Source organism: Balaenoptera musculus, chromosome 2 (genome assembly GCF_009873245.2).
Source record: "Balaenoptera musculus isolate JJ_BM4_2016_0621 chromosome 2, mBalMus1.pri.v3, whole genome shotgun sequence".
Lineage (NCBI taxonomy): Eukaryota > Metazoa > Chordata > Mammalia > Artiodactyla > Balaenopteridae > Balaenoptera > Balaenoptera musculus.
In genome coordinates, this window is record NC_045786.1 from 52,020,963 (window position 1) to 52,038,495 (window position 17,533).

Sequence of the window (17,533 nt, forward strand, 5' to 3'; positions counted from 1 at the left end):
CTATGGGGTCATACAATTAAAGTAATACACATGCTAATAAGTTGTTCCAGTTTTACCACTGTAATGGGGACACAAATACACACATCACTGCATTTAAACACTAGGTGGCCTCTTACTCTTCACAAAACAACCCAGGGCCAATCCCTAAAATTGTTGCTCTCTTAGAATCTTCCAGAGAGAATGCATTTGTGAAGAATGAATATTTCATTTAATCCAGGAGTTGCTTGTAAAGAAAACATATCATGTAGTTGCACATACATATATGTGTAAACATTATTCACTAGTACAAAATTAGTCATTTTGAAGATCAAGAATGAAAGTATCCTTTTAAATGTTTTAAGAGTTATTCTAAACAGCCAAAGTATAATAAACACTGAAAATTTCATCAATATATTTTACCTGTGTCTATTTCTATCCAAAAGTAAAAATCCCAAGACATATATCAGAAAGGTTAGACCTAAACTGTGTAATAAGAAGCATATTGATATTACTCTTGGGCTAACAAAATCTGAGGTGTACACAGGAGCATTTTTTCTAGGGAAAAGAGCTCTCAGGCAATTTAAATTTAACTTCATGAGAAGAATTAAAAAGGCAAATGCAGTAAAAGCAGCAACAAAAAACAGAACAAAAAAGCCCAAAAGCAACCAAAAAATAATTAAGTGGAATATATTCCTGAGGAAAAATTTTAAATTCTGATTGAGGCAGTGTAGACAGATAGTGCTTCTAGGACAAAGAGACTCTCAAGAAATGTTATAGGCAAGCAAAAATTTGAACTATGATCTGCATATTTTATATTTAGGGTGAAATCAAACTTTTCCATTTTTAAGTTATAATTTGGTTATTGTTTGGAAAAGACATTAAATCTTTCTGTTGACTGAATAGTTAAGACTAGCATGGAACATGAAAAGACATAGATGACGATGTTGATGGTGTTGGTTGTGGTGGTGGTGATGATTATGATGATAATGCTGATGTAGCATATATTTCTTCTAAAATCCTATCATATTCTGCTGTCAACTTTAAAATCTAGTCAGCAAAATTATATATTTTCTTTCAATATTTATCTTTTAATTACATTGGCAGTGGCTTCAAACTGAAGCTTTTTCCTTTTCTTTTTTTTAAAGTCTCTGTAAGCTTCGCGGGCCATCTTTCTCTACCCAGGGCACGGACTCAATGAATGGGGCAAGTTAGCTGATTGGTGGAGGGGTTGACTGTTACTGTTAGGTGATAGGGTGGTCTGATCCCATCGAAGTGACTGAAGTGCCGTTCTGTGCATTGAGGGTCTTTCCTGTCCCATTACCTGAATGGTACATTCATATAGTGTGGCTTTATTTCTGTGAGTGTGTATGCTTCTGTCTTTTGTCTTCCTAATTATTTTCTTGTTCATGTTCCTGTATAATACAATTTTAAAAACCAACTTGGTTAACTCAAAACATTGAAGATTTAGTGGGTGTTCAGCTACTTTCTTAACACTGATATAAAAATATTTTGTGTTTATGTGAGCAGAATAATAAGATGTTTTATTGACATTAAAAAACAAAGCATCATTTAACTAGAGGACATTTTGAAAAAAATTAGGAAACATTCTCCGTTTCGACCTGAATAGAACTATGCCAGGCATATATCCTGGAATTGCTAACTTGCAATCACAAGAAATTGTAAAAGGAGTGGAAATGCCCTAATGTCTAGTCTTCAAAGATTATCAGACATTTTATTAAAACCCATAGTTTTATATTTCCAGAGCTATGACTGACTGAGGTGTTTCCTTATTTTCTCAACATATACATGTTTTCTCCCCATAGTAATAGAAAACGGTTTTTGTAGTAAAACGTAAATCACCAAGGAATATAAGAAGGGTTCTGTCATTTAGCCCGAACTGTTATTTTTTTGGCTCTTCGGATGTTATTATTCAATGCAGTGGTATTGCTAAACTGTGTGAACCTGAAGGTCTCCTACAGGCAAATTTGAGAAAAACATGTACAGATTACAAACTTCCTCAGTTTTGGGCAATGGGCTTCAATAGAAAATTGTGAATTTTACATTTACAGTGTGTTCAAAATCTGGTACTTTCCCTCTTATTTACATACATTTTCCTGAGTATTTTTAATGTAATCAGGTTCTCCAGTCTAATAGTAAACATTTCAATGTACATTTACATCCAATTATGCTTATCCTAAGTCATTCACTTTTTTCTTTTTACAGAAAGAAATTGAAGATGAAATGTCATACGTATATATGTATATAAACACTAGATTGAAAGTTTTCATAATTGTTAGAAGTTATAAAGTTGGGAACTGTGTTTGAAGAACAGCCTTGGGCTGTCCTCCTTGTGTGGAACACCTCCAGAGACCCTCCCTGTGGGTGAGTATGAGGTTGAAGTATTAGGGACGGAGTAAGACTGCTAGCAGGTGAAATTCTCCAAATGAGGAGAAATTTCATTTAGACCAATAGGTTCAAAGTGTTTCTCTACAAATACTCATTTTTATTTTATGTTTTAAATTGGATTCTCTAAATAAAAGCCAATTGGCTTGTGGTCTATGTAGCAACTAAAAACTCAAATGACAGGAAGGAAGATGACGGGAAGAAACTCAGTATCTCACATTATATATATATCCTTGAAAACTGCGCGATAAAGATCAGTATATCTGCATTCACTTGATACTAAGAGTAATATAATCCAAATACATAAAATAAAATGTGATTTCCATAAAACAAATACAATTTCCGGGTGAGAAAGATGAAAAACACAATTAGTGCGAAAATTTTAATAATGCTAACAGATGTTTATCTGTTAACTTACCGGTAGGACTTTTTCTTTTCCTATGAACGGTGGAAAGCTTCTGAAGAGTAATGTGAAGTACATAATAGCATCCAGTTATAACAAAAAACTAACATCATGAAGCAAGTTGGTTTTGTGTTATAAAAATATCAAAAGAGTAATAATTTCAAGGTTTTTTTCCTTTGGAAACTAGCTACATATCCATATTTCAAAGTATAAAATAATTTTTTTCAAAATATACCATTGATGATAGCCATTACCCATGTTTTTTGCATCTAAAGTTGATTTGACTTGAAAGTTAATATTCACTAAGAAAGTTTTGTAAAAATTCTATCTATATTTCTTTCACACTCTAGAAAACAATTTCAAAACAACAGCTTGTGAATGCTGTATACCCATCTTTGCAAGATAATGATTGAACCCGTAATAGCATAGACTCTGGGGTTCACCTTGGTCTAGTAAAACAGAACTCAAGATAAAATGTTGAACTACTGGTGTTTAAAGATAATAAACATCTTTGACTTTAACCACATGAGAATTTTGAAAATTAGAATTTTTTCTCTACTGAAAACTTGTGGATGATGCATATACACCATTCCCAAGCCTAGGGTGAAGTTATTAGATAAAAGAATGCAAACCAGTGAAGGTGGCGCCAGAGCAAAGAGGCCACAGAGAGAGGAAACTGGGTGGTAACTCACTGCAGTTCACACTTGAACTCAGACTGCCTGGGCGCTGAGATCAGTAGAGTGTGTCTTGGCCAGCAGTGACTTCACATAGATGGACACTGGTGCTGCCAAGCGTTGCAAATGAAAGATACAGAAAGGGTCGGGGCCTTAAAAGAGCTTCTCAGATATTTACTTGTAGGTTTCACAGATTTCTTCACAAGGAAATTGGCATCTGCTTCCAATATCCAAAAAATACATCACCACGTTACAGATTCAGTAAAGATTAGCAAGAATATCACTTTAAAACTGAATTAACCTGTTTGTGTGCTCTCATGTGTGTGTGAGTCTGAAATACATAATAGAAATATTTGCCACATACTCCTACGCTGCTCAAAGGTATTACATAATTTCAGATAAACTGAGTAGTATCTTTCCTTGTTACTCCTATTGATAACTATTGGTCTGGGTAGGGCCAAAGTTTAGAAGGAAACCTAACACTCTTCACTTATCACCAGGAGGAATACTTAGAGATACAGGTATCCCACCCAATAGACCAAGTTGAAGAGCAGGAACGATGTAGGGAAAAAGACCCGAGAATATGAGTCCAGTTCCAAGATGTCTATGTGAATACGCCCTTTTCTCCAAGATCCTGATTTGCATTCTTCATAGCAGCAGAAGAAGCTCTGACAGTCTTTGCCATCCAGACACTCATAGACACAGGTATCTTCAAATTCCTGCCAGTACATGGAATTGTTTAGGGTAACCATTGCCGGTGGTGGTGGACTCATATCAAGGAGAGAATAGTTCTGCTGGCAACAAGAACAAACCAAATATCATCATGAGATGAATCAAGAACAGCCCGAGGTGAATCAAGCAATAAGTACAGTTTATGTCTGTTCACTAAATAAAGAGGACAGTGCCCTGCCCTATGCCCACCCCCATTCCTGCTCTGAAGAGTTCAAATCTTTGCCAATCTAATGAGAAAAAGTACAGTGCAATTTGCAATTCTTGTATTTCTTGAGTTAATGATAAGGGAGAATAAGCGTATTTTCAAATGTGTATTTGCCATTTCAAGTCACTGTTCTGCCTACTACTCTTCTGATTTGGGTATATACACACACATATATATATAATTCCTCAAATATTAAAAAATACATATAATAAAGTGTGGAGTGGTAAAAAGTTCTTTTTCTATTTATTAAACAGTTTTTTTTAAAAAAGTGTATAGGGATGATGAGAGAATATCCCTGTTCCATGAAATTCAGGTGAAAAATGAGTTTTCAATGTGTGGATACCAGACATTGCTTGTCCTCTCTAGATAGCCAGACAATATGGTACTGGCACAAAAACAAAACCAGATCAATGGAACAGTATAGAAATCTCAAAGATGAACTCATGCCAACGTGGTCACCTTATCTTTGATAAAGGAGGCAAGAATATACAATGGAGAAAAGACAGCCTCTTAAATAAGTGGTGCTGAGAAAACTAGACAGCTACAAGTAAAAGAATGAAATTAGAGCACTTCTTAACACCATACACAAAAATAAACTCAAAATCGATTATAGACATAAATATAAGGCTTGACACTATAAAATTCTTAGAGGAAAATAAAAGATATTTTAATTAACGAGTCTCCATAGTCATCTTCTGCCCAGCCTGGTTCTTTCCCAACTCACTCCTGTTTCACCTCTTTGTATATTGCATCAATGTGACTTCCTCAGATCCGCTGTGCTTCCTGGCCGCATGTACTACTGCACTCTCAAAGTGGACTAGCCTTGCAGATTATGGGTTGGGAAACCGAGGCACAGAGTTGTTTGGACAACTTGCCCCAAAGCAATGTATGGTCATCGGTAGAGCCAGCTGCTGACCTTCAAAGCCGAGAGGCTGCTCATCTCTGCGTTTCCTTTTTGGAGATAGTGGCCCCTGAACTATAACATGTGGATATTTCAGAATAGATTTGAAGACATTATCATCCAACTCCCCCTTCCTCTTTCTTCTGAACTTCTGTTGATGTTCTCTCTGTGTCTTTGCACATGGCCTGGAGCTCTTTATCTACGTTAATTATTTTCCTATGTACTTCAGAGTCATTTCACTTTCCGCTTAAGAAAAATAAATTCTTCTAGCTTCGTAGCTATTCCTTCTTTCGTCAGTATCATTTCTACACCAATGATGTCAATATTTCTTTCTCCACTCCCAGCACTATGTGAAGGCTGAGAGTGGCGGAAGATATAATGTGCTCTCCAGCCTCAGGCTATTCGTTCTGATTTGTGTCTGTTATTCAGCATCACCCACTCCCACCCGTTCGCATTACCTTTCAGTGCGTTGTTATTTGGCAGCATTTGCTGGCCGAAACTATATGTTCACTGTGTAAAAATGGCCTCATCTTCTGTCAGAACTACAATGATACACACTTGAAGAGGATGGAAAACTACAGTCTCCTGATGAAAATTGGTTGAAATGCACTGAACATTAGGTGCTGATCAGCAGTTAGAAAACAACCTGTGGTGTACGGGTGGGCATATATTAGTCATTCAATTTGTGAGTTCACATGTGTAAAAGAATACAGTTATATGTAAAAATTGTTATATGATAAAAGCGATAGCTCACATCAATAATTTAAAGACATATTTTTCAATTTTTCAATAAATTCTTACATTTCATACACTCAAAATTCAAGCATATTAATAATTAAATATAAAAATTTTTTTTAAAAAAATCGTGAAGGCTTAATCAATATTTAACAGGCCTCGGGTTTTCAACGTCTCGACGTCCTTTCGGTAGAATGGGAGTTGTGAGGATAAATGAGTTGAAATATGAACCGGTGGAATGCATTTTGGCAAAACCTATGCAATCTTTGATCTAGCCCTTCTGTTTCTAGGAATTTATACTAAGTAAATAATTACAAGTATGTACAGAACTGTAATGATAAAAATATATTTGAAAGTGAAAAGGTGTGGATTAGCCCCGTGTCCTGCCAAGATTGTGCATCAATCATGAACATATGATGCAATTATTAAAATGATCCTATAAATTAATATTTTGACCCAGAAATGTATTCATAATTAATTTTCTGTTACAGAAATATATACACTATACATTTTTACCCAGGGGTGGGTAGAAGGAGTGATTCTTTTCCTTTTATTTTCCAAAAGTTCTGATTGGACATATTTTAAAGAATTAAATAACTTTTGGAAGGGAGTACAAGCATTATTCATTGGCCTCCAATAGGTGCATATGTAAACAATAATATTTTTCAATTGTAGTATATTCAGAGTTCTCAGAAATATTTGCACTTGCAATACTATACGTACGGAGGGGGCTTGTATGTTTATGCGTTCTTGAATCCATCTTGAGGAATCTGGATATAGTAACTACAAGGAAATCAGAAAAAGAATTTAGAAAACTACTATGGAAATCTGCATCAGAAATCACTGGTAAAGAGTAATCTTTAAGGTATGATTACATCAGTCCATGCCACTGGTAGGTGAAGCTGAAGCGTGCTTGAATGTCACATTCTTATCTTCGGAATACCTGTGTTGTTTTTTAAAAAGACTTCTTAAACTATATCATGTTGTATAAGATCTTATGAATAAGAATCATTTACTTCAAACTATCCTCCCACTACCCTCCCAGAACATCGTTGCTACTGGATCTCACCGATGTCTTTTTCTTAGTGGTAGCTGGTTTTCTACAACTTGAATAGTAGTTGAGGGTAGCATACTCCATCAAAGCAGCAAAGACAAATAAGAAGCAAACGGTCACGAAGAGGTCCATGGCTGTCACATAGGAAACACGAGGCAAGGACTTCCTGGCTATGGTGCTGAGTGTGGTCATGGTCAGCACTGTGGTTATCCCTGCACAGGAGACACATACCAAGTTGTGAAAGGGACCACACAGAATCCCTCCATTCCAACACAGTGTTTTATTTTTATGTGACTACTTCTTGACATTGCATAAAGAGAATATATGTAAATGTAATTGTTTAATTTTGTACGCAATATTTCCATAAAATTATTACAGTCTTCACAGTAACATAAAAATATCTGAATTAAGTTGCTATCTTTCAGTTTATTCAGTTATTCTCCTACTGTTTGACATTTTGCCTCTTAAATATATTTTTAATCAAAATACAGTTTGCAGTCACCTATACGTTCCATCAATTTCCCATCTCACACTTTTCTTCTGCCCAGGTAAACCATTTTCTGTCTTACTTCTCCTTCTCTATGCCATTTGTAAACTCTTTTACTTGAAGACTCAGCTGTATACCACTTTTTCTGAGGCAAACGGCTTTGTAGTACCCCAGGCAGATCTGATAAGATGTACAGCTTCATTATTCCCGTACCTTCTATGTACCTCACTTTTTTGCTTTTCACAGAGAATTGCATATGTCTTTGCAGTCTGTCTCCCTGAACAGACTGTGTGATCTTTAAGAGAAAGACTGTATCTTGCTCATCTTGCTGCCTATTACCTAACATTGTGCCTAGCATTCTCGGCATTTCAATAAGTGCTTTGCATAAGTTTATTGATTCGTTGATTAATCAGTTAACTAATCACACTCGATTCAATTTATTTCATATATGTCGGCCAACACTAAAAATTTAATCAAAGACTGTGGGGAAAAAATTAGGAAAGAGTCATACATGTGACGGATAGTTTAGAAAGAAATACAAGAAAAGGGAATGGAGTCTACTAAAATAAAGAGTGAAATGACTGGATGATTATCATGTGAAAAATTTAACGCTATCTCTCCCCTAGACGAGCCCGCAGGAAATTAGAACATGCTAGAGCTGTCACACAGGCAGGAAGTACTATAAATACAGCAATACTAATCAGGGATCAGGTATAAGTGACAGACGCACATATATTAGATACCACCTTTGCAGTTTGCTTCCCAGCTCCAGTTTAGTGCCTCCCTGGCTTGGCAATCAGCAAGGGCCAGTTGTAGAATGAGTCAAACAGCACAGCATAAACAGCTTGACCAGGTGTACAGGATAATGAACTAGAAGTCAACGCCTACAGCCTTGCTCCGTGCCTTCTTAACATTTGGTCATATGAAGTTACCTCGTTTGTATCAGTTTCTTTAATCAGTTCAGTGAAAATAGAATGCCAGGCTCTCCTTTTTGTAGGTGAGCAATTTGTGATACTTTTTGTAAAAATGCATTGTAAATTTGAAAAGTCTACACTATTGACAAGTTTTTTTATGAAAGAAGATTTTGTAATAAATATATGTCCAATTTAACTTTTTTAAAAAAGTGATGACCATGTCATGTCTACAGAATCTGTAGGTAGGTATTTTTCACTAAATTTGAGTATTTTTCCCTAATTTCTTCAAAACTTCTTAAATCTCATTTTTTCATTTTGGAACACCAGCTGCAGTTGTGTTATACATCTTCATATTGTCCCAAAGATCACTGAGGCTCTGTTCATTCTTTTGAATCTTTTTAATCCCTCTCTTCTTCTATTAGATAAATTTTATATGATAGTCTTCAGTTATCCATGACCATTTTCCCCCTGCCATTTTCAATCTGCTCTTAAGCTCATCTAGTGATTTTTTTCCAATTCAACTACTCTGCATTTTATTCTAGAATTTCTTTTTTAATATATTACATCGGCTCTTATCCATCTGGTCATCTGGTAATTCATTATTTTATTTTAAATCTTTGAACATTGTAATCATAGCGGCTTTAAAGCCCATGTCTGCTGATTCAACATCAGAGTTGCATTTTGATGGTGACTTTTTTCTTTGATCGAGTCACATTTACCTAATTCTTAGAAAGTCTAGTAATTTTTTACTGTATACACAATATTGTAAATGATACATTATAGAGAGCATTGACAGTTATCTTTTTAAAAAGAACGTTGAATGCTTTCTTATATTTGATTTACTGGTGGTTCTCTTTGATCTTGTCATAGGATGATTTAAGCTTTATCTAAAGTAGGCACAGCCATTCTGCTGTCTTAACTAAATATCCTGGTGTTAATGACATTTCTCTATTCTTCTGGTCTGTAACTCTATTAAGTGCAAACACTGTATCTAGTATCTTTGTCCTCTTAATGCCACAATGGCGACACTTTGAAAGGACATTCATAGTCTCAAGTTGTGAGCTAATCATTAAAGTCATTCTCAGTATGACACCCGACTATGTAATTGTAAGGTCATAACCTCAAGAATAGTTACTAAATTTGTGCTATGCTTTTGCCAGCTGATTTACCAATTCTATCATGTATTTTCTGATCAGCATGCAAAACTAATATTGGCAGAGGATACTAAAGTCTTTTTTTCAAAAATTACTTTGTTGTTAAACAAAGATTTTTTAAAAACCAACAGAAAATGTTCAATGTAATATAGGAGACAGGAGAACAGTCTAACTTGTCTACCTAAAAGCTAGCATGAATCAAGTAGCCTTCAAAGTAGATCAGTTACATTTGAGCTAGGCGTTTTATTGGAAGTGTTTTTATGAATACTTCTAAGTTAAAATAAACAAAATGGTAGCAAAGGTGTTTTGGAACTCACCTAATGCTGTTCTTGCTGGTGTAGCATCTTTTTTGATCCAAAATGATACCCAGGATAAAACCACAGTCAGTATACAAGGAATGTATGTTTGAATAGTGAAGTATCCCATTCTTCTACTCAATTCAAAATATATAGTCATGACAACATAATCACCTGTAATAAAGTATTGTCAAAATTAACACAACTATTGTGTGTTAAAATAATTCAAAGAAATAATTTATTATAGCTTATTTTGTTAAATGAATAACGGATAAATTTATTCAAGTACAACATTCGTCAAACGGGAGTCAAAATTCTGGTGTTCTTAAACTTAATTTTTATCATATCCATGGTCGTGTGAGGCGTTTTACTGTAAAAGGCGCAAAAGATACATATTAATTAGAGGTGATAGATATGCACATTTATTCCACAACAGATCATTATCCAATATTCAGCTGTATGTTGCTTGCTTAAAAACAAGGGGAAGAAAAATCTCAACCCTCAAGTAAATCCACTGTCATTTTGCTTTTTCAATAGTAACAGAATTATACATAAACTTTCAAATCTAAACCCCTGTAACAAATTTATATTTTTATTTTTGTACTACGAATTGAAGCTTATGGATCTTTATGTTTAATATTTTTATATTTATCTTATGCTTTCATGACTAGGTACTTGGGCTGTGCCAACCCAGAAATACAGAAGAAATCCTTTTATGACATTCCTCTCTAGTCTTACTGAAGCAAAGCCACAATATGAAAGAGTTGGGATCAATAGAGATGTTATTAGAAATTTCATAAGATTCCATGAGGGATTGAGAACGGTTGCATGATTAATACATCATACATTTTATTCCAAAATCGTCTATATTCATGTCTTTTCTAAGTGACCTGCTGAAATTGTGTCTTCCCCCCTCCTCCAACTTGACTTCCATCCTTCAGCCCGCTGGATTCAACCTTCCGGCAACTGAAATTCATGATGATCATAGTGAACTATCATCATTTCTGTCACACCGATACCTTCTTTTAATTTAGGTCCTCCTTTCACGTATTCAAGTTGAGAACCCAGAAACCATCTCTGACTCTTTTTCTCTTCTTCTTCCTGCATCAAGTGCTCTTCTACTTAGCCCAGGTACTATCATAGCCCCCAGCTTCTCTTCTAACAACCTTCTCCACTCCAGACCATTATATGTCCTGCCTCCAAAAGGATATTTCTAGAACACAGCATCTTGCTACCTCTGTAAATTTTCAGAACTTTATTATGATCTATTTGGGGCCCAGGGTAGGCCACCCAAAAATGTGTCTCAATGGCATATTGATTATTTTGAATTAAAGTTAAGAAATGCCAACACAAGAGGGACACTCTGACCCTCCTCTCTGTCTCTGAAAGCAGGAAAAAAATCTCTCATGTGAAATGGACACTCCCCGCATCTAGAGGTAAGACTTCCTAATCACAAAGAAGCCTGTATAAAAAAACCTTGTCACCTGTCATTTTTGCTGGTAGTCCAGCCACAAGAACTCAAGAGAGGTAGAGGGGGGAATTTCTCCTTCCCCAACAGTCTACACCATTCTGCATGAAATGCCGCTTGCGCCCATTTTCTTTGCACTCCTGGACTCCCCAGGTCTTCAGATTTGCCAAGATCCTTCCCCAATTGTTGCTGCATCCCTTCCTTACTGCCTAGGATGCTTCTCTTTTCCTATCACGTGCATTCAGATAGTTCTAAGTCAACTGTGAAACACAGCTTAGAAATCATTTAGTCCACCAGGAAGCACTCCCTACCTGCTCCTAACAACTGCAATAAAGTTATTTCTATAATTACTGATAAAAACAATCTTGCCTTAAAAACAGTAAATTAGTTGGGTTATAGAATATATGTCTTGTTTATCAATGTTACTTGGTAAGCAATCAACTGGTATTTGTTTAATGAAGAGATCATACTGAAAGTCCCATTTTTTTCTTAAAAATATTGACAGGAAGACCATATTAAGCCCGTATAAATTTATACCTCTCAATAAATTAGAATATTTATTGAGGGATGTGTTGTTCTGTTATAGCAACATTCAAGATGGCTGATAGAACACCAATTTTGAGATCATTTCCCAAGAAACATTTAAATTTTTTAGCGAATTAGCATTCCAGTATAAAGGAATCAGAATGATTAACCTGCAGTGATTAAAAAAAACCCACAAAAATATTTTTCTAAGTAATATGAAAGTCAAGTTACATTATTACCTTGGGAAATATTATTGAATTATATATGATACATAAATGTTTATTAATTTACAGAAAACAAACAGTAGACAAAAAGCAAAACCTAATAAATCACTCTAACACTTATGAACACAACCCAAGTGGAATATACAAAGAGTTGAATCATTTCTTCAACCACCATAGCCATTTCCTCAGTAAGATAAACAAAAGGACAACTCCCTTGTAGCACATAATTCATTATAGCAAATACATTCACTTTGCCCCAACCTGAATTGAACAGGGACCCCAAATCTTGGGTTTGGAATACCCCTTTGTCTAACTCAGAGGTCTGCCTGAAAGTCCCACTGTCAGGTGTGAAACTGAGAAGGGACTGTCAGGGCTAAATTTTTGGAACCAGATACTTTTTTTAAAAAATAACTTCTTTCTTCTTTCTCTTTCTTCCTTTCTTTCTCTTCTTTCTCTTTCTTTCTTTCTCTTTCTTCTTTTCTCTTCTCTTTCTTTCTCTTTCTTTTTTCCTTTCTTTTGCTTTCTTTTTCTTTCTTCTTTCATTTTTGGCTGTGTTGGGTCTTCATTGCTGCACGCATGCTTTCTCTAGTTGCAGCGAGCGGTTGCTACTTTTCATTGCAGTGCACGGACTTCTCATTGTGGTGTCTTCTCTTGTTGTGGAGCACTGCATCTAGGTGTGCGGGTTGCAGTAGTTGTGGCAATGCAGGCTAAGTAATTGTGGATCACGCTCTAGAACACAGGTTCAGAAGTTGTGGACCACAGGCTTGGTTGCTCCACAGCATGTGGAATCTTCCTTGACCATGGCTCAAACCCGTGTCTCCTGCATTTTCAGGAGGATTCTTAGCTATTACACCAACAGGGAAGTCTTGGCTCTTGGTGAGGTTCTGGGACACACCACAGAGAGTCGTTCCAGAGAACCCAGGTCTCCTATGTTCCAGCTTCGACTTGGAGAAGCGGGGGGAGGAGGAATTGTGATTTCCAACTTCACTGTCCCCTACAAGAAGACCAACACAAAGCCAACGTGCCACTCATTCCAAATTGGAAGGAAGAGGCCACGGGATTTTCATTCATATCACCATATTTTTCTATATATATTTAACATGGTTATGTAAGTCTGAGGTAAAACATGTCTTCATAGGAGGCAAAACCTCTTCCTTTGCTTCTGAAAACATGTGCATGGAAAGTTTCTCAGGCCAGATACATTCGTAACTACATTTGCTATTAGTTCTAGGACTCGATGAAAAAGAGATGGTCCTTCTATGTGCGTCCCCTTCTGCAAATGTAAACATACCTGCACAACCTCCATATATGAGCAAGCTCATGGCTCAGCCCTGGGATTTGTCTTCTATTTTATTTTCCAGAGGATGTCATCTAATTTCAGAGGTTTAAATATTATCAATGTTTCACACAGTCTTGGCCATTTTCTGGAACCACTGATATCTTACCTTAATATCAACTCAATATGGTCACACAAATGTCTAAGTGGCATTTCAAACCATGACTCCTTCTTCCCTTGTGTCCTACTCTGGAACAAGGGGCTCTGTCCATAGTAGATCCAGATCGGCAACGGTCAACTCTCAGATTTAAAACTTGAGTCACCCTTGATCCTTCTCTTCACATCACACTATATATTAAATCCACTAAGAAAATCATTAATATATATTCAGTTTCCAACCACACGTTACCAACAAATGCATATGACTATCCCACCTGATTATTATAATAGCTGCCCAATTTGCCACTCTGCAGACTCCTTCCAGCAGCCAACGCAATTCTTTTAAAATAGGGAGCATACTGAACCTTGGCCAAGTTCCAACGAGTAACTTCCCATCTGATCCAGATTTAGACTAAGATCTTGGATTAGATAACAAAGTCCTCCATAGTTGGAGCTCCGTCTCTATTACTGACCCCCCAACTCCTGCCACACTGACCCTCATGCTATTTTTAAACACTCCAATTTTGTCCCTCTAGTCTTGCATTTCCAGTTCCCAGATCATTCTTCTCACAGATCTCTGTATTGCTTACCTTCTCACTACCTACAGATTTTGCCCAAATAATATCATATTAGATCCCTATTAGCCTGTATAAAATAAGAACGGTTTGCCACAAACAATAGAAATCCATTTTCTTCTTCTTTTATTTGTTTCTCTAGCTTTTATCACTATCAAGTGTATGAGATATGTTTATTTGTTTACCATCTATTTGCCTTGGCACCTAGAGTGCAAGTTCCATGAGAACAAACACTGCCCCTTTGCTTTCTGAGACTGTGTAGGCTCTCAATGAATTCTTATTGAATGAGCAATCAATCTTTTCACCATTGTGCATTGCCTGATTTTTCACTGAGCAGGATATGAGCGGGGACTTTAAAAAGGTCTTTGTAAGACATAGGGCTAGGGCCAATGATTTAGAGTTTTCTTTTCCATGATTAGTAACAGCATGGATGATCTATATTTTTACTTACATGGCAATTGTCTGTCCCATGGAACTATACCTGTGTCTATGATGCATTCTTCAGCGTCACCTCCTCTCTCACAGTGTAGACCTTATTCAGTGGTGCTCCTCTAGACTGCTACCCCCTAACCCAAACAGCGTTGGGCCAAGTCAGAAGTTTCTGGAAGGGTCAATTTTTGCAAAACTCTGGAAATTCTTAGAAAAGAATTGTAGATATGCTTTCCACGTTTTCTTTTAATTTCATAACTATTTCACTATAGCTTCTTTTCTTAGTGGTACCAGCAGATTTCACATTACTTCTTTCTTTTGATGATTTTTTCTTTTTTTTTTTGTTTTTTGCATTCCATTGATTCCAAAGAGGACTATATAGTAAAAATATTTTTAATCTCTCACACTATGTCATTTTTAAAAGGAAAATCACAAACATATTTCTATTTAAATAAATACTTGTGTTCATATCCATATCCTTACCATCCAGTGTTTATATCAGAAAAATAAAATGTCTCTATTACATATTTTACCACAGAAATAAGTGATTTTTAATTAGATCAGATTATACTTCATGTCCTTAGGCAATGTTTAATTATAAAGTCATGGACATTTTTTTAGAACAAGCAAGTTTTGGGAAATATGGTGTATACTAAATCTGTGAAAAGTTAATCAGTTAATATAACTGTAAATGAAGGGCTAGAGGGACCTTATGGTCTATATATGGTCCTAATCATATATGCATGATTATTTTAAGTTCTTGAAACCTTAATGTGAATGAATTGCAAGAACCCTGATATTTATTCTCTCCCCCAGTTACTGTTTTTTTTACATTATATTTAACACATTTTTCTTTTGTGTATCCGTTAGGTACTTATGGCGGATACAGAGGAATTACTACCTTTATATTTGCCTTTACCAATGAGATTTTTCATATTTCTAGTCGTGATTTTTTTTTCCCTTATAGAAGGCCCATTAACATTTCTTATAAAGCTGATTTGGTGGTTCTGAACAAGTAGCTTCTTGTTCTCTGTAATATTTTCAATATCCGCATCAAATCTGAATGAAAGCATTACTGAGTGGAGTATTGTTAGTTGTAAGTTTTCCCTTTCATCACTTAAAATATATCAGGCAACTACCTTTTTGGTGCAGAGTTTCTGCTTAAAAGTAAGCTAATACCCTTATTGGAGTTCCCTTTTACATAACTTGTTCCTTTACGTTTATTTCTTTTCATTTTCCCTAGATTTCATTTTCGCCATTTTCATTACAATGGTGTGGTCCTCTTTGGGTGATCCTGTTTAGGACTCTCTCTGCTTCCTGGTCCTAGATGTAGCACATGATCACTAGGCAGGCCAGCCAATAAATGAATAAATATCCACTTTCTGCTTTAGGCTAAACCAAATGGATTAGTAAGTAAAGCAAGATATTACACAGGTAGGAATTTCAGTGGGCTCACTCTTCTGGTCATAGTCTCAACACCTGCCAATTTTCTGATATGCTTTGTAGACTCAAATTAAATAGTTTTATTCTCTGTGCTTATCAGAATTGCTGGCATATTTCTCATCCATTATCAGAACTCTTATTTTGTAAAGAAGCAGAATAGCACAATATTTAAGAGCACAGCTGTAGAAACTGTACTATCTGTATTTCACCTCGGGTGGTTCATCTTTTTGTGCCCATCTTCCTCATCTGAAACAAGAATAATACTGGCATTTATCAATAAGTATCCATACAGATGTAGATATATAGATATATCTTCTGGTTGTTGAGAAGATTAAACAATTTAATAACGTAAACCCTCAGAACAAATGCTAGCAGAAGAAGGCTGTCAGCACGTTAGCTGTGTTTAAAGCATGCTAATGTTGTAGATACTATGTGCATCTTTGGTGTTTTTAGGAATGACAGATATTCATAGTTTGTATCTAATTTCTTAAATAAGAGTTACAAGCTAAATTAATGTTTATGCTCATAGCTTATCAAATATTTTCCAAAGCCTTATTACTTCTTATATGGAAAAATAAACATTTCCATTAAAACAATAGCTATATAACAAAGGGAATTGGTTTTTAATCATAATAGAGTTGAATATTTTTCTATATGACTGTAACTCTCATTAATGACTGGGTTGTTTACAGCCAGGAATTTGACGCTAGATTTAGAACTATTGTTTCAATAATGGAGGATTTTAATGGGAAAAAAATGGGCATTCAGAAGCCAATCTCCTCTGTGGACTATATCTTTTTCCTGAGACTCCTGGGTAATTTTCTGCCTGAAATTAACTAGTGATTAGCAACCATTTCATCAAATCTGGGTTTTAAATATTCTTGAGTCATCTTACATCTTTTTATAAAATTAAATCCTGAAAATTCTAAGAACTGTGATAATGTGCAACTGTAAATATGAAAAAATATAACTGGAGCAATATGAGTTCGTTACCTTGGGGTGGTGAAAGCATTGTGTACCACTTTACCAACCAGGTTTATTTGATAAGAAAGTCCTAATGGGTGGATATCTTTTTCCTAAATTATAACCAAAAGCTAGACTAAGCCCAGCCATAGCTCAGAAAACTGTAGCTTATAGTATTAGTCAGTAGTCAAGCCATGTAGAAATTCACAGTGATTACCATGAAAATTGTAAAGCTTCCGTCTTTCAGATTTGGCATATGTTTTCAAGGGGAAAGTATTGGCCTCAAATTTCTCTAAACAAGAGTCAGTGATAAAAGAAAATAGAACAATGTGTACAAAGTTCCGAAGGAAAGAAATATGACTCAGCCAAGATACAATGAAAGAATAAAGAAACTATTCTTAAATCACGTGAAAGAAATCAGTGAATACAGCACTCATGGATCGTTCATGAAAGAAATAACTTTCTGTCATGAATTGTTGGCTCAAATTAAGAACTCAAAGAGTAAGGGAATATTACATCAGGAAGCCTGGAAAC

General features: G+C 35.6%; 1 protein-coding gene across 1 annotated transcript in view; it reads right to left on the reverse strand.

Moving 5' to 3' along the window:
• Positions 1–3,027: 3,027 nt before the first annotated feature.
• The window catches only part of GABRG3 (gamma-aminobutyric acid type A receptor subunit gamma3), a 588,733-nt gene continuing 574,227 nt past the window's right edge, over positions 3,028–17,533 (reverse strand). Inside the window, exons 7-10 of the mRNA XM_036845168.1 lie at positions 9,959–10,111; positions 7,102–7,298; positions 6,756–6,815; positions 3,028–4,250 (exon numbers count right to left, since the gene is read on the reverse strand). Of these exons, the coding sequence (XP_036701063.1) occupies positions 3,969–4,250; positions 6,756–6,815; positions 7,102–7,298; positions 9,959–10,111 (692 nt within the window). The 3' untranslated portion in view covers positions 3,028–3,968. The remainder of the gene's footprint in view (positions 4,251–6,755; positions 6,816–7,101; positions 7,299–9,958; positions 10,112–17,533) is intronic.